This window comes from Talpa occidentalis, unplaced genomic scaffold (assembly GCF_014898055.3).
Source record: "Talpa occidentalis isolate TD23 unplaced genomic scaffold, MPIMG_talOcc4v2.1 talOcc4.11, whole genome shotgun sequence".
NCBI lineage: Eukaryota > Metazoa > Chordata > Mammalia > Eulipotyphla > Talpidae > Talpa > Talpa occidentalis.
The window spans coordinates 22,227,789-22,250,904 of NW_023601104.1; the positions used below are offsets into that span (position 1 = coordinate 22,227,789).

The following is a 23,116-nucleotide window of genomic DNA, read 5'->3' on the forward strand; positions in this document are numbered from 1 at the left end:
ATAAATACAGGTACTTATAATATTAAACAGGTTAAGTTCTAACATTTATTAATGGTTCAATAAGCATGATATTGGTATCAAAATATGATATAGTTAATATTATGAATGAAATAGTAAACCGTTACCCTTTAGGTAAGAACCAAATATTGCACAGTAGTTGTAAATCAAGTTAACAAAATGTGCTTTTTAAGAACTTTAACTAAAAATACCTTCATAATAACCTGGAAGGCCACATTCAAATTTGGAATTCTTGGTTTCCTTGGACTTCCATGTAGGAACATGGTAAAGGGAACAGCCTGCCCTTGGGCAAAGGGACAAACACAGAAGCATAGATCACCCTCAGGAAGACTAACGAGAGAAAAGACTCCTGGTGTTCCTGGAAGTGGTCTGGAGCCACTGAGCAGGAATTCCAGATTTGGGGTACCCCAAACACAGTCTAGAAGAGGGAGCCTGGGTTCCAGATGGCATTTTCTCTTGACCAACAGATTTTTTAGTCCTTTGGAGAAAGCACAGCTAGAAGAGAGCAGAAAGGGATTGATTCTTTAAAGCAGGGGTTCAGGATATAAATGCTGGAATGTTAACATTATTTTCAGGTAAAAATTCTTATTTTTTAACTTTCGTGCTAAAACTTGTCTCCCATTCTAGTGTTTGAAGTCAGACTGGTAGGGTTAGAACACTTTTATTAACTATATGATCCTGAGCAAGTTTCTTACCCCCTGAGCCTTAGTTTCCTTATATGTAACATAGAAACAATAATATCTTTCTACAAGGTGTTGAGAAGAGCACAAGGGACTATGGTGATGGTTCATGGATGAACTGGTGGTGGGAATTTTATGGGGAATACACCTAAAAGGAGAAAGCATACAAGCATACATTGTACAGAAATGAACAATAATGTAAAATAATTTTTTTAAAAATCAGTATGATTTTGGAGAGAGTGTTAGATATTTCAACAGATCCAGTGCTTTCCATCTTGAACTTGACCATAAGCATTTTCCCGACCCACATCCTGGCAGACATGATATGGCTTTCTATCAGGGTGAAAATAAAAGTATAGGTTTTAATATTCATGAACCTAAGGCTCTAAGATAGAGACCCAAAATTCAGTTTCCAAGTCTTAAATATCACTCAGTCCAACCCACCTTTCAATGTTTCTTAATTTCTTGAGATATCAATAGTTGAGTAGCTAGCAGTATCTTTTCTAAGTCTCTAAGACCCTCCTGTGTAGACCTACTTTTTAATCTGCAGCTTAAAGCAGTCTTCAGGCAAGCATGATAGAAAAACAAAAATTACTTGCTGAATGGTCAAAGCTAAATGAAAATGGAGAATAAAAAGTCTCTATTGGGATGCAATTTATGTAACTAATAAGGATTTGATCAGTGTTTTCCCCATGGGAAAGAACATACTACAGCTAGTGAAGGCATTGACAAAATATGTTAAGTGCATAACCTTTGAAATAGGCCTATACTAGTAGTTTTTACCAAAAAATTAACCTAGAAAAGATTGAAACTTTTTTTAGATTTGAAACCTCTTCCCACGTAGTTCTTTAAATAATGTCGAACTAATAAGGAAACATGAAACATACCTGACGTTCCCAATTATTTTACCATTCCTCTTTTTGGTAAAGTAACAAATTTTGTGATTTCCCAGGGGCTTCTCAGAAAGATCCAAAGGTGATTTAGGGCTCAAGACATTTTGGAAATTTCATATATAAATTATATATAAATTTCTTATATGAATTATATATAAAAAATCTTATATAAATTTCTTATATAATTTAGGATTTGAACTTAGAAAGCATAATCAAAAGAAATTTAATGGATTTTATCACTTGACTAAGAAAAGACCCTATAAGTTTGAGAACACTGGGTGATTTTTAACTTGGCTACCTGGAAAACAAGATTACATGGAAGGTGACAAAAAGCAGAGGGCGGTAATACAGTTGTAAGGAACTCCAGCTTCTTCAGACATGAGAACTTGGCTTTTGTTTTGTTTTTAGTAATCAAAATCATAGCAGAATCAATACTAAGCAAGAAAAATGTTTCTAGTCAAAGATAAAATTTTAGTTATCTGTGAAAATTATATATAGCATAAAGAATAACTTTTTGAGTTACTCAAATAGTTTTTACCATGTATAATATGTATAACAATATGTATAAAGAAATATACATATTATTAAAACATTAACCAGTCTTTGTCCTGTTATTTTGTCTTTCATAACAGGAAGGTCTCAGCCAAGAACTGAGAAAAGAGGGAGGAAAATTATTTTTTTCTCCCCTATAGTGCCTTCTTAGCTCCTTCTGCCAAGTGAGGATATAAGAAGTTTGCAACTTGGTAGCAGGTCCTCACTTGACCATACTGGCACCCTGATTTTAGATTTCTAGCTTCCAGAACTGATGCTGTTAAGGTCATATGGTGTGACATAGACACCTGCTCTTTGATCCCAGATATTCAGTGGAAATGGTGTACATCCTACCACCTAGTTCATAAGTATGTATCCTGTTTTCCTAACTGGACAGTTCTGGTAGAAATGAAACAGAAGCTTGGTAAAATAGGATTTTCACCTTATTTCACCATTACTGTGAACTTCTAAAGGCAGAGACCATATAGAATTGATGAAATCAATTAAAAAATAAGTGATAATACTGCCACTTCTAGCTAAGAAGGACATGTTACTAGGTCTTTTAGGCAGTGATTGAGGGGTACCCAGGGGCTCCAAAGTGTTAAGAAGTGCATGCTCTAAAAGGGGATCTGGCCATCCATGTGTACGGATGGCAAAGAAAACTCCAAAAATGGCCGATCCCTTGTGGATAAATGTACAGCCAAGCAGGCTTGGCCCAAAGTTGGCTTACAGAGGCTCTAAAGTTTGCCATAAATCTAAGTTACCTTTGGGTGGGGTACCATAAGAAAGGGGTTAAGCAGGCCCCAGAAAGGGAAAGAAGATCCAAAATTTAAAATGTACTATATAATCTACCATGAGCTCAAGATAACAGCCACCACTATCTCTGCCAAGAACAGGAGCAGCCTCCCCACATGTCTCTCACCCATGTCTCTTTTTCAAATGTCTCTTTGTCTCCCATCCAAGTTTCTCCTCCATGTCTCTGCCTCCTCTTTAATTTCCAATGTATATATGTACCTCACACTTCCCAGCTGCCCATCACTCACGAAGTCTAGTTTATGGCCTGCTGGGAGTTATAGTCCAAGGTAGCTGCAAGCTGCAGATATTTGGAGGTAGGGAAATGGTGCCCATTCACTGACTTGCAATGATCTGCAACCCCCCCTCCCTTCACGATACTCCTTCCCCTTTCACAGAGATACATCTATAACAGGGCAAGATTTACCTTTTTTGTAAAAAATGACTAAACACCTAGAAAATAAGTTTCACAGAACAACATTTTCAAGACATTAGTCACAAGGCACATGAGGACAGTGATCCCTGAAAATAACAAAATGAATGAGGGCAACCAGGAGAAACAATTTACTACCTGGAGAGCATGCCTAATGCATAGCATGATGACAGGGTACCCAGGGAGAGCCTAGTAGTCTCCTTGACTTGAGGAGAAACATTAGCAATCAGAGGAGGCCAAGGTAGTCTCAGTTCATAGGGAAAAATATAGGAGAAAAAAAGAACCTTCATATGGGCGAATCATTAAGTAGGCCTGTTTTATGTTTTGAATTAATTATTATTACAAATGTCATTATAAAATGGCTCTATCCCTGATAATATTCTTTGCTCTGAAATCTAGTTGTATCGTATTTATACAGTTGCTTCAGCTTTCCTTTAATTTATGCTAGGGTGATATATCATTTTCCATTTTTTTATATTCAACTCAGTTCTGTCTTTATATTTCAAGTGGTTCTTCCACTCCAGTTTTATTGATAATTGTCACAGAACATTGTGTAAATTTAAGGTATACAATGTGATGATTTGATACACATACATATTGTGAAATGATCACCACAATAAAGTTAATGTGTCCATCACATCAAATAATTACAATTTTGGGGGGTGGTAAGAACATTTAAGATATACTGTATTAGTAACTTTCAAAAATATATTGCATCATTAACTAGTCAATATGTTGTATTTCCAAAACATACTCACCTTATATCTGGACGTTTATATACCCTTTGACCAATTTCTCAAAGACAAACAGCTGTGTCTCACTTTAGAGCCAAACTGATAATCTTCCCTTTAACTGGAATATTTAATGTGATTATTGATAAAATTGCATTTAATTGACCATCTTCCTTATTTCCTATTTATCCATTTGGTTTTTTCCCTTTTTTCTGCCTTCTTTGGGGTTCATGTGCCTTTTTATGCACATGAATAGTTTCCATCTATAAACTAGGTTTGCAGTTTGTAAAGGAAAACTGTAATCGAAAACCGACTATTATGATTATGTCACTGTTAAAAAAAAATCAAGCACTTGCAAAGTAAAGACTCATTCAGAAAGAAAATATTTGATTCCACATTTAAAAGAAGTGTAAGTGCTATCTAAGCCTATCTTGGAAAAGATTAAGAATGTGGTAGTAAAGACTGCATTGATAGAGATAGAGATATAAATATAGGTATAATTCTTACATTTATTTTTTTTCTTTTTTAAAAAAAGATTTATTTATTTATGCATACAAGAACTGGGGTATAAGCCAGAGGTGCAGGGGGCAGGGTGTATGTGAGAGGATTCACCAGAAAGAGTGGGGAGCAGAACAGGCAGATCTCTTGAAATATCCTGCTGAAGGGAGCTACGGGCAAGACAGTAGTGGCCTGCTGTGCTATGTGGGTGAGCTCCCTGGCTGGAGATTTGCTGGGGCTGGCAACAGCTTGACAGCACTGTGTCTTTAACCCCTGAGCCACAAGGGAGACCCCAGACCTTATTTCATTTTGAGGTAATTTGAGCCATTGTGTAGGAGCCCAGCAAATTCGAATTTCAGGTCCATGTGCCCATGGGCTTGGATAGGCCTGTGCCTTCCTGAGGAGTTTTGAGGATTGTTGGGTTGTTGTTCAGTGGGTGGATTATGGTCACGCCCTGTGATTTTGTCTAGTTGCCTATGATGAAGACATGCTCTTAGTTTTACACCAGAGAACTTTTCTGTGGTTCTAAACTAAAGCAATATTTTAAACACTATGGCTCATTTTTCTTTGCATATCAGTGTTTAAATAGTCTAGAAAGCCAAATTGAAACTCCACATTTACTATAATTCACCACTTACGTTACTTTAACTTGATTAGTTTGCTATCAAGTACCATTGAAGTCAAGCTTTAAACAGTAATATAACGAATTTTAATAAATTCCAGTCTGTATATATGGTAAACAGTGTTTAAAATTTTTCTTTCAAATTAATCAGGTTTTTTTTTTAAATAATAAATTTTATTGTTATATTCCCCATACAATTGCAGCCCCCCCATTCTGACCCCAATCCCTCCCCTCCCGCCCCCGCCCCCCTAAAAGTGTCTCTGGCATAGGTTGAAGTATATCTTAGGCTATAGTCCAATATTTTGCCAGCTCATTTTATGACATAGGATTAGTTTCTCAGAAGCAGTATTTTGATTTTAGCATATGTTAAGTCAAGCTGACATCCTCCCTATCCCCACCCACAATTTTCTTTAAACAGAAATCACATCCTGTCTCTCTTTCCCTTGATGTTTTCTAAGTGGCAGTCTTACAAAGTTCTAAGTTGGAAGAATACTTTGTTTGTTTTTTATAGCTTTGCATTACTCTGAAATAAATGCCCAGAGCAAATCAATTGAAATGGGTTAGAAAAGCAAGCAGAGAGAGGCAGTATATTCCCTTCACAGAGCCAAAGTCGATTGGGCTAGTGGAGATCATAGTTAGCTCAATGTCAACGAACCCCTTCAATTCAGTTACCTACCTTGTTAAGAAGCTGAACATCCACTGGGATCTGGAAATTGTGTGTATTACAATGGACACTATTAGGCGACTAATACAAAGTGGCCCCAACTCTTAAGTATGTATAGTACACTCGCTTAATCTCTTTCATACCTTAAAGTGTCAAACACACATGTACATCAGCAGGATCCCAAGACAGCATTCTATAAGTTGTAAGAATAAAATCTAAAAATATATGCATATTAATCATGCACAGCAAATAATATTAGTTTAGTATTGTATATTATTTAGAAATTATCAAGCATGCAAATATTATTTACTCAATTTATTATATTTTAAGGTCTGAAAAGTTAACATTTAAATGAACAAACCATAGAGCAATATTTAGTATTTAAAATCTTACTATTTAAACATTTTTCAGAATTAAAATCAATTTGATTAAATTTTCTTTTCATGGATCCTTATCCTAAGTATGAAGGAATCATGTTAGTTCAACAAATCAAATCTAACATATATAGGAAATGTAGAAAATTCAGATTATTCTCTTCATGTAAAAATCCAAATCTTTAAAAAGAATAAAGTGTACACTTTTATTACACACTAACATAATCAGGAAGAAAATAGGGCTATTTTTAGCCCTAAATGATCAATTATGTATGATTTGGTTGTATGAGATTAAAAAAATGTTTCTGAACTAGCAGTTTCTGAAACTTTACATTGAAAGTAAAATATGTTCAGTTTATTTGGAGGAAATTGTAAGAATATTAGGTTTATACAACCACATTTTAGTCTCTCTAAACTAAGCTCATTTGGTGCTTAAAAATTATCTAAAGCTATACATTTCCCTTTTATTTTGTTTTTTACATTTCCCTTTTAATACTGAATTATTGCACTGCATACTTTTTGAAAAGTAGTAGTAGCACTTTTACACATAATTACCCTGCCAGATTAGAACTTTTTAATTAATTTTTTTAAGATTTATTTTTTATTTATTTATGCATACAAGAACTGGGGTGTAGGACAGAGGTATGGGGAGTAAGAGGATTCACCAGAGACAGAATAGGGAGCAGAACAGGCAGATCTACTGAATACACTGCTAAGGGGAACAGAGGGTCAGACAGGAGAGGTCTGCTGGGCCATGTGGGTTAGGCACTGGCTGGGGATTGAAATCTTGCCAAAGTGGCTGGTGATGGCTTGATAGCACTGAGACTTTAACTCCTGCACTACCAGGGAGACCTAATTTATTTTATTTTTAATTAATTTTTTTGATTATAATTTTGACTGCAAATTTCTGCTTCTGAATCCAGTCAGGTAGGCTGCTGGTTTAGGATAATTTATCTTTTTTTTTCCCTCTACTTTTGTCCTTGGATATAGTTATATTGATTTTGAACCCAATTTTTTAATGTTTGGAACAAGGAGTGCCTTAGAACACCAATTCATGTTATTTGATCAGCAGCCTCTGTACATCTTTTCTCTCACTTACAGAGAGGTAAACATTATTATTGACTCTTTTCCTTCCATGAATTTAAATAGAACTTTCTTGCTGTCAAATCTTACCTTGATATAATGCTATCTTACTGTCACTTTTATTACCTTTAAGACCAAGTTGCATTAACTGTCACATTCACAACTTCAGTGTCTCTTTTCATATAATAGGCTGAAGGCACCAGACTGTTGTTTCAAACTTTGGAAACCTTTTGTAAAACTAACCTCATCATTCAAACACATTAGTTCTCAGTATTACTACAGTGCTTCAGGGATCACTGTTTCTAATTAATTCTATATTAACAGAACTGAAGTCCCAATTTATTCAAATAAAAAGAGATGGTATGCCCACAGTTTCTTAAGAAAACTCAGGACTAAGTGTTACATATAAACTTCAGAGGGGAAAAGTATTTATGTAGCAGGGCCTGTTCAAAAATACTAGTCTATTCCTCAGTATAAAGTTAAATTCTTGGTAAACTGCACGCTTTTGCCCTGCTTAATATTTCCTGGGACATATCCTACCCAAAGCCAAGACAGTCACAACTACTTGTCCTGATGAAAATCAGTAACTTAGAAAAGTTAATTTTCTCTTTAAAAACTAGCTTTATTTAAAAGAATCTGAAGCATAACACTATAGGACACAAACGTACAATACATATTGTTCAAGAAAGCCTGCCATACATGATTTCTATTACTAATAGGTATATATACTGATAAATAACATTCTTTATACAACACACAAATGACATTTAGCATGATTCTTGAAAAGAAACACCAAGAATAACATGGACTGATATCATAGAATCTCTATTTGTCTACTAATCCACAGAATAAAAAACTAAAACATGGAAGATAAATTAAATATCTTCAATTTTAAATTCAAGCATGTTGTTTAAGGAAGAAGGAAAAGGAAGTAGGAAATTGTAAGAGTTAAATAGTCCAAAAAGAAAAGAGAGTTGGCTTACCACTATTTATAGTAATTAGTAAAAAGTATTTCAGAATTGCGATTTGGTTTAACATTTGGAAGCCCTTAAGACAATCAAAATAGCCATTATCTACTACATTTGGTTATTTTATTTCTCAGAAAATTGTCACATGTTCATTAACCACATAAAGAAAACAATTTGGGGCAACCTAGTTATTTCATACTTAAATTTTTCTGCAAAGCAATTCATGAAATGTTTAATACTAATTCTTCTTTAAACCTTTATGATTTAAGCAGAACTAGACCCAGTTCTAAAAGGTTGTATGTGAAAAATGCCAGGAAAAAAGAACGCTGAGGAAAATATTAGGCATCCAAGTTTTAAAAATGTATAGAATTATGACACAGTATGGTTACCTGGCACTTTTTTAATATTAAGAATTGAATCAAATTTATTGCTATGTCAATCCTATTGACAGTCAACAATCAAATGTACAAAATATACCACAACTACCATGCCAAAAGTGATGCTGTATAGTTATCATTAACATAGAATAGGAAGACATTCATCTTGTAATATACATCATTGATATAGTAAGCCTTATTTATTCAGGATAGTTGGAATTGAGAAAAGTCTAAAATTTTGAATATTTTAAAAAGATATGCAGTTTAAGCACTCACAGGCATTCCTTTTCAAATATATAATTTCAAATAAATTTGCATTGGCCAAGTATTTACTTATTACAATTCTTTTGTATACTTGTTTTAATAACAAAAGAGTATTTTTAAACTAGTATGCTGAGATAAATGCCTCTTAAAATTTTGCCAACATTAAACATTTTTCTTTGAATTTTTGATTATAACTTTTATTAACAAATCTTTTCATCAGAGAGTACAAAGTAAATACAAAGTCTTTGTTCTGATGGTTGGAAATTCTAAGTAAATTAGAGGAGTTTTATAGTATCTTAATAGTTCCTTAGTAGTGAAAATTAGTAGTACTACTTATTTTGGTTTCGATGGAGTGAATAGTATCTTTTTTGGTTGGAAGATATGAGAATAAGTTCAAAGTGTAGTATATAATTTCATTGGTATGGGTTTGAAAAATCCTAATACACAGTGTCAATTAAGATATTTCCTTAGTAAATTATAATTGTAAGAAGATCAAATTTTTAGTATGTATTGCATTATGAGTGTTATGATTTATAACACCAACTTTTATCCATTTCTCTCATTTCAAAGGCATCAGGCCATCTACTAACACATAAATATTGATGTTTCACATACTTCATAGAGTAGCTTAAACATACCAGCATAAGAAATAATTAGTATTACATAGTAATTTCCTTTGCCATAGGAATAAGTGTTGGACAAAGTCTGGAAACATTTTATTTTCCAATTTGAATTACAGTAATTTTGCCACAGACCACAGCACTAGTGCATGTGTTACTTCAGACATGCTCTAAGAACAAAACAAAAAATTACTGCAAAAATACATGTCACCAATGTGGAACACACTCAGATTTGTATAAAAGTACTGAACTAATATCCCAAAAAGAGGTATATGTAAACAGTACATAAGGAAGAAATAGTTTTAATATGAAACAGTCATTTAAGTCACATACATCATGATAAGAAGCAGGACTTTCTCTTATAAAAGATAATATTTTAACTAACAAGCAACATCATCTACATAATCTATAGAACAAGAAAGGTACAGGTATTTAGAATACATTTTTATATGATTGCAAGTAAGTATTTGACAAAATACGACGAAGATGAAGCTTATCCGTCAGGTTTCATTAAAAGATTTAAAAGACATACAGGCAGCCTCTAGTGTATCAATGTCAACTTTCTTCCCTTAATTTCTCCTAGACCATTGTTCAGTTGAGATATTCATGACATCTTTAGCTTCCTTACTCCAGGGGTGCCTCTGAACTCCCATAACTACAGTGAGATTTGGAAAAATGATATATAGTACTCTATCGCTCCACCGGACAAATGGAAAAGAGAAAAGGGAGAAGTTACAGAAATGCAGAAACAAAAAGCATCTGCATTAAGAAGTTAAAAAAAAGAAAACTGAAAAATTGCAGCAATATAAAGTAGGAAGTACTTTAGACATGACAATATCAGTTGATTCACTAAAAATATTGCTTCCCACAATGGCTGAAAGATAATCATATTGTCTGAAATCTTAGATATTAGACAAAGATTCATTCTGAATAAAGTGTTAAGAAAAAAAGAACTTAGTCCCATTTTGCTTTTTTTCCATTCACCTCTTGGTGGAAGACGCTTTCCCTTTAAAATATAGTCAACCACAGTCATACAAAGAAATGGAAATTCTGACTGGAGAAAAGATATGAAAATTTGAAGCACAAAGCAGCCAGGAGGGGGAAAGTCAAGTAATCATCCTTATATAACATACCACTGGAGAGTTCAGGATGGCAAGAGGGCAACTGGGAAAAACACCAAAGCCCTCAACCTTCCTGAGTCACATCAGGAAAAAGGTAATAACTCTTCTGTTTTCTCCTCCATGTTGATTGGTTTCCTAAGAAAAGTGAGTACTCAGCATGACACTATTGGTTAACTACACCAAGTTTAAATAAGCCTTTATGACTTCCCTAAAAATCTAATCAATTTATATAGAGTTCCAAACCACTATTTACAAATGAGCTTTGGGAGCCAGAATGCTTTTAATTAAGCTTTTTAAATTAAAAAAAATCTAAAAATAGCACAAATACACATGCATATGAAACCTCTACAGAGTGCAAAAAAGAAATTCAAAAATTCTTTAGTGCTCCCTTTAAAAAACCATTGCTTATGTATTTTACTAGTAAATGCAATTATATGTTGGACATTAAGTACTAACACTCTCAATTTGCTTAAGACAAACAAATTCAAAAGAATATTGGATAAAGACTTCTGACACTTACTTTATTTGGATGATTAAAGTTGGCGGATTTCGTGGTGACCCATACTATTCATTTTTTTTCTATCACTAGGCACAGTGTGGAGTCTTTAAAAAACACCAAAAAAAAAAAAAAAGGTTTCTTTACATTGTGTTCATCTATGAATAAGTACTAACACAAGAAAATCTTCAGCTTTATGTACATAATCTAATTTGAATAACAAGAATCATAATAGCAGTATTCCGAAGTATCTCACACAAAAGGAAAACACTGATCACAAATCTAATGCTAAGCACTGTATCTGAAGAATTTATTTTTCTTTTACAAGCTGTTTCAGTATTAGTGAATCCAGTAGCATCTATAAACAAGTGGATCAAAATATTTTAGTGAATAAACAAAGTAAGTTCTGAGAAAAGAACTGATGCTTTGAAACTTTGACAGTAACCTGGTCTTGGTGAGAGAGCCTAGTTATTGATAATTAGCCAGGTTGAACTTTGGCAAACCTTGAGAATGCACGAGAAACTCCAATTTCCTGCTCAGTTGCGTATGTGTGCCTCTGTGCATGTGTACACGAGATGAGGGCTTTGCAGTGAAACAAAAGGATTACACCAAAAGAGGTGTAAAGCATGGTATGCATTACTTTCTATCATTACTTAGTGATAGATTTTGAAAAGTTTAGAGCAGTTCATTATTTGTTCTAAGAAAGCCTCTAACAATTTGTACAATAGCCTTCTTTGGGTCAAGTTAGACAAATACCTGGTCATTCTTTCAGTTCATTATTTTCCCTACCAAAAGCATTTGGATCACTTTTGGCTTAGTATTAAGAGACAAATGTGGAACTAGGAAGAAACTTAATTCAAATACAAGACAACATTCATCAACTATGATTATAGTTTGACTATGATTCAGTGTCAAAATCAACTAAGGTTTTTTGAATATTTACAGATTCTTAAGTAAGGTTTCTGAAGACCTAAGTACCTGAATAAAAATTGTAGGTTTGTAGGCTTTAAAAACAACCACTCAAAAATAGAAAATGAAAGAATCACAGTATACATCTAGCATCTTTAGACTAGCATGAGCGAAGTTATTTCATTTTCACAAAACTAACTACTGAAACTGCAAGCAACAGAGGACTTAAGAAACTGCATAATCAATTTTAGCAGTAAGTACACTCAAGTACTACCATGTAGAGTATTAGCTTCTGAAAACACTGGAAGGTTCTACTCAGTATTTATCTAGCTGTATTCAGAGTCACAAAAAAATTGGAATCTGATACTTGGACTGGGCATATAGCACATGGTGCATAATTTCTTAAAAGTCAACACACCCTAGGAATCGCATAACTAGGTCCTTCAACATTTAGAAAATTATGTATCTTTAACAAAAGCTAGTATAAGCAAAATCTTCAAGTATACTACTGAACACACCAAATGCGACAGTTGGCCTTTGATGTGCATTTTAACTAGCTTCAACTGGTAAAGTTTTCACACACAGGAGTACTTAGTATCAGAGTTTATATAATTTCATTTCCCCAAATTGTAAAGATATATATTTTACAACTACTGAAAATATTTGTACTCACCTCTAACTAGTCACAGGTAAATGGAGAAAACTTTATATTACTTTGTACCATATGAAATTGCTGTTTTTGTAGGACAAAATTAGAACACTTAAAAAAAAGTTTATATTCAATCAAAATATACATCATATGCATTCAATTTTCTCTTGATAGGATATTAAGTATTTCATTTTTACAAAATTTATCAGATGTTAGGTTGTATAAATTCTTTGAATCCCTCAATTATTGCTTCTCAATTGGAGAATATGTTGGTTTTAAGAAAAAACTCCAAATGATGAAAAAGATGGAAGCTCATTGGATAAAGCGCTGGTGACTACCACAGACAATATTTAATAGCCCAATTCAATTGACTTTGCTTTAGTGGTTTATGATGTGTGAGGTCAAGAACTGTCATGCAAAAGGGTAGATTCACATTTATAAACCAAAGGGCACTGTTTTTCAATCAAATTTTCATACATAATTTAAATTTCTTGGCAATATGCTGCTGTTGTTGCTTCATCAGGTTTAAAAAGTAGCAATTAATTATCCCTTTTGCAGATCACCATATGGTCTTCAGAACTTTTTTGGTGACATAAATAACACTGGTGCAAGTTTGGGAATTCCACCAACATCCAATCACTGTGTAAAATGGTATTACTTGTGCCACAGTTTCGTTTTTTTTTTTCTTTTGGTCATATGTTGTCATCCTTTCAAAAGTGGGTTTTTGCTGTTCTCAATCTTAATGATTGCTCCTCCAACTGTCTCCATTCTGATTATCTTCTCAAGAGGATCTCTGAGATCCATTTTTACACTTTCCCCAGTCAGAGCAGAAATTCCTGTCTGCAGCAAGGCCCTGAATTGTTGTTTGTGATCACGCTTCCTCCTTGACTCTTAATTGATCTTTGTTTAAAATATGTTCTGATTTCCCCTGAGGCTCATTTTAAAATTCAGGTACACAAAACAAGATCTTTCAAACCACCACCACTGAGTTCTTTTGCCAGTAGAGCCAAAGTAACAAAACAACTCAATAATTTTAAAAATAGAAAAACATAATATAATTCTAAATAGCATGACTAAAAATATACTTTGTCAACTCTGCCAATTGCAGCCAATTTTCAGTTGATTTAATATTAGCAATTTCATGTGGTACAATTGACAAGCTAATCAACAAGTACTTATTGAGCATCTACTTTATGCTCACACATCTGTCTCATATCTGTACAAACAAATATCCTGGAAAGAGTGACTTGAAAACATGAAAGTCACTAATTTCAAGGACCCTAGTGGGGGAGGATATGGTGTCATATTCTATTAAAAGCATCCAGTAAAATGTATGCTTTTTTCCATGTTATAGTTACATATATTTTGTTCCGAAATATGTTAAATGGATCCTTGAAAAAAAATTGTACTAAATGTTGAATGTCATATTGCCAAAGTTCAGCACTGAAATACACATTTTCCAATGATTCTAACTTTTGAAAGTCAAAACTTGCCTATATTTGCTATATATTATTTTGAAGCTTCAAGAGGCTTTTGTTTATGATAAACAACAACTAACATTTATTTGTATAGTACTTTCTACAGCACCCCATATACATTATTCTCACCTAAAACAGGAAAGACAATACAAAATTTGCACTAGTGATGAAGTGTAATATTAATAAAAACTAAAAGCTAAATCATCTTTGTGTGCATTTAAAAAAATAATGTAAAACATTAAAATCCTGGGTCACTGAACCTCTGTAATACACAGGGGAGAAAAACCACTTTAGTTAATGCTTGTGATTAGGCATCACTGCCCACTGCAGGTGGACCAAAAGTCTCTCTAGTGCGCATTAACTGGACATCTTTGTCAGCCATACAGGTATCACAACCCCATACTGCTGATGCTTCTGCAGTTAGGAGGCCATAAGCTGTTTCAGTCATTCCAGTGCAGATTCGATGAAACCATTTCTGACAAGAGGCTTCACATAAGATGGCATCCTGATCATCATTCACTTCATTTGTACAAATTCCACAAGGATACACCGGATCAGAAGAAGAATGGCCATGACGGCTTGGGTGGAGAGAGGATTTATTGCTTTTTTCAGTGGTGCAAGTATCTGCAGCACCTCTAGCTTGTCGTGGTTTATTCTGTGTCCCATTTGCACAGCTGTTATTTGTAGCTTCAGTACTGCTTGAACGGCTGTTCTCTTGACTTACTGCATTGTTTCGATTAACATTTTTTAATTCAATGTTACTCTGATTCACAGTATCATCCATATTTAAGTGAGGTGGATGAGCAGAGGAATTTTGATTAGTATTTTTGGTTGTTCCTTGACTAAAGTCTTGTTTTGGGGGTGGTGCCTTTGTTTGCCCAAAAGTATTTGGGGGAGGAATAAAAGAATGATTTGATTCTAATGGAGAAGTAAAATTTGAATTAGTTCCAGGAACAAAGTTAGATGCCAACTCAGGGTTAGCTACTTGGCTAGGATTCTGTGGAGGAATTTGACCAAAGCTTTCAGCAGGATTTTGTCTAAAATGTTGATTAGGCATATTAACATTCTGACTTAGTGCATTATTATAAGAAGGATTCCCAAAACTTGAATTATCATGTGGCCCAAAGTTAAAAGCATGAGGTCGATTGAAACCCATGCCCAAAGGATTCTGAGGAAATGGGTGTGGCTGATTCCTGAGTGAATAAGGGCCACAATACGGGGAAGACATCCTTGGAGGAACGTGAGGTGGCATTCTGAATGTGCTATAGCCTCCAAAGCCAGGATAACCAGGGCCAAGATAAGGATTTGATGAAGGTAGTGGTTTGTAGGATATAGTATTATAGTTGTCATCAAATGGATTAGCAGCCACTAGATGGTCAGCGTTTGGATTTGGTGGTGGAGCATACTCAGACAATGGAGGAAACGAAGGCCCCTGAAATACATATTTTTGATGAAAAGTCATTAAAATTGTCCTAGTAACACTTACACACCTAATTTTAGTCAAATTTCTCTTGCAGTCTTATTAATTAAATTCTTAACTTCACTTTACAATTCCAATTGATGTTTATATTTAATTATATTTAAAGATAAAAATGTACACATTTCTATAACTTAGGAAGAGAAATAAGGTATGCTTTTCTAGCTTAAATTGTTATTTCTAACTTTGAAAGAATTTAACTTTCAAAAGAAGCTTCATTACTATAATTTTCATTTAATGCAATAGTCTATAACTCTAGAATCCTTCACTAAAAATACCTTTTACACTCCCAAATAGCCATAAAATTAAATAACAATAAACAGGATCTAAACTTTCTTCCTAGCTCAACTTTAGGGAGTAGCTATTAAAGTATTCCCAAAGCACTAAGCTCTAGACCACAGACTGGAAAAATAAATTTCCAGTTTTAGTCACATTGAAAGTTTGATAGAGTGCAAAACAGAGAAAAGAAAAAAGTAATCTGTACACACATCATATCCATTTGAAGTCTCTATAATAACAAGAACAAAGCCATGAGAGTTTGTATTTAAAACTGTATAGTAAAACCACAGGTTAAAAACAAAAGATGTCTCCATCATAATTGTTTCCTATTGCACATACTACTAAATTGAACATTACTATAATTGAACATTACTTCAGGTTAAACTTGTGTTCATATATTTTAAAATCTTTTAATACAACTATAGGCATCTATGGCTTCAAAATTAAAATTGAAAATAATTTGTCTGCCCATACTTCCTTCTTCCAATATTCATTCTCCATCTATAGTCTAACAATAACCACTAGTTGCAGAGTTTAAAAAAAAAAAAAGTACAATCTCTGCAGAATTCACTAGTAGGTTCTGAATGAAGATAGAAAGCAAAAGTAAAAGTCATGTACAAATTAGAACTTTCTTCATCAGTATGATCATATGAGTGAAGTAAAAACCATCAATTTACCTGTGTATTGGCCTTGCGCTTTTTCTTATCTGGGCTTCCAAGTTGTACACTTGGTCCTCCTAACCCATCCAGTCCACTATCACCACCTAAAAATAAAACATAAAATCCAGACACTATTTTCACCTAAATGAAATCATTTTATATTTCTCATAGCAGTATCTATTATAATTACCTGTCAACATGTTTTCTATTTTTGTTAGATAAGAGCAATATTAAGCTTTTGTTATCTTTGCTCTTAAAGAATCTCCCCAGGATTTCACCCAGAAACAGTCATTCATCTCTGCCATAATGTTTTTTTAATTCTTTCTTTCAGTGAAAAAGAAAAATAAAGTATCTCACCCACCCTTGAATCTCTAAGTCATCTGGTTCCCTATTTGTCTGCCCATACTTGACTTCCCTTTGAGTCAACCTGGTTCCACTGTTACTCATTTCTGGTCTCTTTCCAAAAATAGCCTAAATATATTCAAGTATATCTTTTTTGGACAGGACACACATAATGACATAATATAACAAATAATGGCATAAAAAACACAATGGTCTGCCCTTGCTTTCTTACTTAGAAATCATTCCATCATCATTATATATAGAACTGTTTATTTTTTTTTAAAAGATTTATTTATTTATGCATACAAGAACTGAGGTATAGGCCAGAGGTGTGGAGGGTGAAAGGATTCACCAGAGACAGAGTGGGGAACAGAACAGGCAGGCTGACTGAAATACACTGCTGAGGGGAGCAGTGGGGGCGAGTCAGGAGAGGTCTGCTGTGCCATGTAGGTATCTCCTGGCCAGGGATCAAACTTGTGCTGCAGTGGCTGCAGATAGCTTCATAGGTTGCGTCTTAACTCCTTGCGCCACCAGGGAGGCCCAACTGTTCCATTCTTTGAGCATTATTTCACAGTACGATTATACTAGTCCCCTTTCTATTGTGGTTGTGGAAACTACGACAACAAAATTTAACATGAAACTTTCTTATGTACAAGCTATAACCAGTTAGTCATTCAACTAGTCCCCTTTCTATTGATTGATATTTAGGTTGTCTTCAAATCTTTGCTGTTACTGCATTGAAAAATCCACGAATAAATGTTTTTACAAATACGTACAAGTCATTCCTTCAACTGCAATTATGGCATGAAAGTTATGTCCCTTTCAATTCTTATAGCTATTAAAACACAACGATGCATGTATTACTTTCTCAATGGTATATAATCAAGCAAAACCAAAAACTTGATTGTGAATCTAAGAGATTAAAGAAAAAAATTCACCAATGGAATTTTTCTTATGGATAAAGCATTTTTCATTATAATTTTTTATTATGAAGAATTATGAACATATACAAAAGTAGACAGAATAAAATAAATCCCATACAACCATCACCCAGTCCTAACAAGCATCAATATGTATCGTGATCCATAATTAAAATTTAAAAAGTCATAAAATGCATCAATATTTAATTTTTTGGATTCTGGTCTTTGAGAAAATAAAAAATAATTTTCCTTTTTTTAGCTAATATTTTTATGGCTTCATTTTAAAAAGTTTTATTTTTAATTGTGGTAAAATATATTCAACATAAAATTACCATTTTAATAGTTTCTGAAGTGTACAGTTCATTAATATTAAATGTATTCACACTTTATGGAACCAATATCCAGAGCTTTTTCATCTTGCAAAACTGAACTCTACATCCATTAAATAACAACTTATTTCATCCTGCCCTCAGTCCCCAGTAACTGCCATTCACTTTATTTCTATGAATTTGAATACTCTAGATACCTCATACAAATGGAATCACACAGTTATCTGTCTTTTTGTGATTGGCATGTTTTACTTAGCATAAAGTACTCAAGGTTTATTCATATTGTAGCCTATTTCAGAAACTCCTTCCCTTTAAATCCTAATTTTCTACTGTATTTATATACTACATTTTTTAATCCATTGATAATATAGCTGTGTTGCTTGCACTTTTTGGCTATTGTGAGCAATGCTGCTATTAACTCTGGTATACAGCTATCTCTTCAAGACTCCACTTTCAATTTCTTTAGATACATACACAGAAGTGGAAGTGTCAGGTCATAGGGTAATTTTATTTTTGATATGAAGGCAACCATACTGTTTTCCATAATATGGTTTCAGTTTTACATTACATATTCAATCAATCTGGAATTTACTTTTGGATAAAAAGACAACATATTTTGTTCTAGACAGCCAGCCAGAACTAGAATATCTTTCCATTATTAGAATTCTTCCTGTAAATGTGATTTTATGAATATGATTTTATTCATAATGATCATGTGAACTTCTTAAACTTACTGTTATTTTAAGTTATTTTTATTTTGTTCCTCTGGATGAAAACTTTTCTTCTACACACTCTTAACTGGTTATAGCTTGTACATAAAAAAGTTTTATGTTAAATTTTGTTATTTGTCCTAGTTTTTTTTTTTTAAAGATTTATTTATTTATGCACACAAGAGCTAGGGTACAGGCCAGAGGTGCGGAGGTGAGAGGATTCACCAGAGACAGAGTGGTGAGCAGAACAGGCAGACTGACTGAAATAGACTGCTGAGGGGAGCAGCAGGCAAGACAGGAGAGGTCTGTCTCGCCATATGAGTTGCTCCCTGGCCAGCCAGGGATTGAACTCGTGCTGCAGAGGCTGCGGATTGCCCCATAGTGCTGTGCTGAATCCCTTGAGCCACCAGGGAGGCCCTGTCCTCGTTTCTATAACCACAATTTTAAATTTTTCTAAGTAGCTCTAATAGAAAACTGCTTTGTATTTTGTTATGTGGGAGACTATTTCCAATACACTGATTTTTCTCCATGGCCAAATACCATCTCTTTTTCTAAAGTCCTACTGTAAAGATATTGTTACTGGTCTCCCTTCTCCTACCTATATTCTGTCACGAATTTATTCTTTTTTTTTTTTTTAAAGATTTATTTATTTATTTATACAAGCACTGGGTACAGTCAGAAGCGCAGGAGGGTGAGAGAATTCACCAGAGCCAGAGCGGGGAGCAGAGCAGGCAGAAGGACGAAGTACACTGCTGAGGGGAGCAGCGGGCAGCAGGAGAGGTCTGCGCGCCATGTGGGACCCTCCTCCTGTGGCCAGGGAGCAGCCAGGGATCGAACCGGCGCTGCAGAGGCTGTGGGCAGCTTCGCTACCCAGCGCTCAACCCCTGCGCCACCAGGGAGGCCCTGTCATGAATTTATTCTTAATATAAATGTTAATCTAATATTTTAAAGGTCATGCCACTTTCCTCTTCAAAACCCTTCCATGTTCATCTATACTGTTCTTCAAATGAAATCCAGGTTCTTTAACATAGACTCAAAGCTCTGTGTCTTAGTCTGGTAGGGCTACCATAACAAAATACCATAGCCTGAGGAGGTTTAATGAACAGAAACATATTCTCACAATCTGGAGATAAGAGGTCCTGGTGAGGGTGCTCTTCCCGGCTTGCAGATACCTGCCTTCCTAGCACTAAAATGATCTGGTCCTGGCATTTCTCTCTTTTTTTTTTAAGACTGATTTATTTATGCATACAAGAGCTGGAGTGTAGGCCAGAGCGGGGGTGAGAGGATTCACCAGAGCCAGACTGGGGAACAGAACAGGCATATCTACTCAAATAAAATGCTGAGGGGAGCGGCAGACGAGACAAGAGTGGTTTGCTGCGCCATGTGGGTCACCTCCCTGGCAGGGATCGAACTCGTGCTGCAGTGGCTGGTGATAACCTGATAGTGCTGTCTTTAACCTCTGCGCCACCCTCTCCTAAAAGTACTCACCAGGGTCCCTTAACACACTAATCTTTTCAATTTCTCAATCATAAAGTTCCTCTCTACTTAAGAGTTATTACACACGCTATTCTCTCTGATAAGAGTGTGTTCCAGGTGTTATACTTTAGTTCTTAGCTTAAATGTCCCTTTTTCAGGATCTACATGTATTCGCAGGTCTCCTCTAATTATCAACTCACTGGATTTATTAATCTATTACAAATATGCATATCTATATGTTATTATAAGTATATATCTATATTGATGTACATATAGATGTGTATATATGTGTGCGTGTTTGTACACATACACTTAGTCTGTCTCACCCATTAGTTAATTCTTAATCTCTATAAGGACATTTCATTTGTGTCTTGCCACAGTAAATTGCTTTATCCATGGGCTCCTGGTAAGGGCTTGCTGAACTAAAATTATAAAATTTCTAATTGATAGAACTACTGCTAAAGACTAAGGCAGTTTCTACCATACCAGACTGTTACAAAATTAAAGGGAAGGTAATTACCATATAAAATTTAATAATGAATGTCTACTGTGTCAGATACTGTTAGAAGCACTTTTGTATACAATTCTTTCACTTGATTCTTGAATGCTATGGGTTATACCCATTTTGTAGATGAGAAGCAGACTCTTTTGTAGAATCTCAGATTTAAATAACTTACCCAAGGTCACAACATTTCTGACTCAAAAGCCTGTATGTGAAGTTTTAAACTGTATGATATATAAAATAGTTTTCAAACATCAGTCTGCACAAACACTGCCCAGAGAGTTTGCTAAGACACAGATTCTTGAGCGCATTCCCAGAGATTCTGTTCAGTAGCTTTGGGTAAAGTCCATAAATCTGAATTTCTAACAAGAGCCCACGTAATATAGATGCTGTTGCCAGTACAATGACCACATGTGAGTAGCACCACACAATGCTATTTCCAATAGGCTACACCCCTGTCATTTTTTTGAGGTATGTAACAAATACTGTGGCAAGCACTTTGTGGGCCGAGCACACTTCCACTGCACTACCCTGCTCCCCTGTGGGAGGCACTTTCAAAAGAACTACTCTTTAGGAGTAGGAAATAGACACACTCATTCATTATAAAAACAAGTTAAACAATGCATACAAATGCAAAGAAAAAAAATCACTCAGTGCCAGTTTAAACACACCATTCTGCTGGATTCCTGTAAGGCTGTGCAGACAGGGGGTGCTAGAGGGAAACTGGAAGGCTGGAGTAGAAAGATGGAATATTCTCCTGTTCCTCTCAGCGGCATCCTAGCCTCTCATCTACTTTCTTCAGTGGCAGTTTGTTTCAGTGGTTAAATCAGTTTGCAGTTTCCAGCACTTGAGGTTTAGCCTCATTGTGCCCTCCTCAAAGACAACAGCACCAGGTGTCTGAGTCCCAGGCCCACTGGCCCATCCTCTAAGCCCATGGGCATTCATACCACCCCCTAGTCAGAATTGTATGTAAACTCTACAGGCCCCCTTCCTGTGAGTTTACATTTGAATAATTCCATCCTCTTCCCTTTGTCCCACAGCCTTAAGAATGGCAGATGTTTCTCATAGTTGATAGATCTGTGAAAGTTTTAGTAACCTATTTTGATACCTGTTTAGTGTCTGTTATTTTAAATTCTTTCTGTTAAAAATAACTGGTATGGTTTCTTTCCCTTGACTAGACCCAGACTGATACAGACCTCAATTTCTACCAAAACTATCATGTCCTTGCCAAAACTTATTTGTCTTCTTGACAAGTGATTCTCATAGGTGCGAGGCATATTTCATTGTGGGTTTTATTTGCATTTCCATAATACTAAGTGATGAAGGGGGTCTCCCTGGTGGCACAAGGGGTTGAGACGCAGCACTAAGAAACATTCCACAGCCACTGCAGTATGAGTTTGATTCCCCCGCCAGGGAGCTGACCCACACATGGTGCAGCACACCTCTCCTGTCTCACCTGCTCCTCCCCTCAACAGTGTATTTCAGTCAATCTGCCTGCTTTGCTCCCCACTCTGTCTCTGGTGAATCTTCTCACCCCCTGCACCTCTGGCCTATACCCAGTACTTATATGCATAAATAAATAAATAAATCCTTTAAAAAAATACTAAGTGATGATGAATACCTTTTCATGTGCTTGTTGACCATCCTTAAGTTTTCTTTGGTGAAATAGCTATACAGAAGCTATGCCTGCTTATCAGGCTGTTTTTGTTAGAGTTGTTTTAAATTCTTTATATATTTTAGATATTAATCTCTTGTTAGATGTATGATTTGCAAACATCTTCGGCCATTCAGTAGGTTGTCTTTTTTCATTTTGTTGATGGTTTCTGTTGTTGTAATTAAATGTTTTATTTTGATATAATCCAACTAGTTTGTTTTTGCTTTTGTTTCCCTTGCCATTGGAGACAAGTCCATAAATATATTGGTAATGTTGATGTCAATGAGCATACCACCTATATTTTGTTATACATATTTTATGGCCTGATGTCTTACATTAGTCTTTATCCATTTTGAATTATTGTAAGATAGTGCTTTAGTTTCATTCTTTTGCATGTATGGCTGTCCAGTTTTCCTAATACTATTTATTAAAGAGACTTTCCTTTCTCCATTATAAGCTCTTGGCTCTTTTGTTGTAAATTAGTTGTCCCTACATGTGTGGTTTTAATTGTTCTGTTGGGGTGTGCATATCAATACTAGGCTGTTTTGATTACTATAGTTTTATAGT

General features: G+C 34.9%; 1 protein-coding gene across 6 annotated transcripts in view; it reads right to left on the reverse strand.

Moving 5' to 3' along the window:
- The window catches only part of PYGO1 (pygopus family PHD finger 1), a 41,177-nt gene that overhangs the window by 5,931 nt on the left and 12,130 nt on the right, over positions 1–23,116 (reverse strand). For 2 of the 6 annotated variants that reach the window (XM_037502535.2, XM_037502536.2), the window contains exons 2-3: positions 16,635–16,720; positions 7,134–15,633 (exon numbers count right to left, since the gene is read on the reverse strand). In XM_037502535.2, the coding sequence (XP_037358432.1) occupies positions 14,509–15,633; positions 16,635–16,720 (1,211 nt within the window). In that variant the 3' untranslated portion in view covers positions 7,134–14,508. Of the gene's footprint in view, positions 1–495; positions 514–7,133; positions 15,634–16,634; positions 16,721–23,116 lie in introns of those variants that run through there. The other 4 variants (XR_008554367.1, XR_008554364.1, XR_008554365.1 and 1 more) reach the window with 4 other exon arrangements.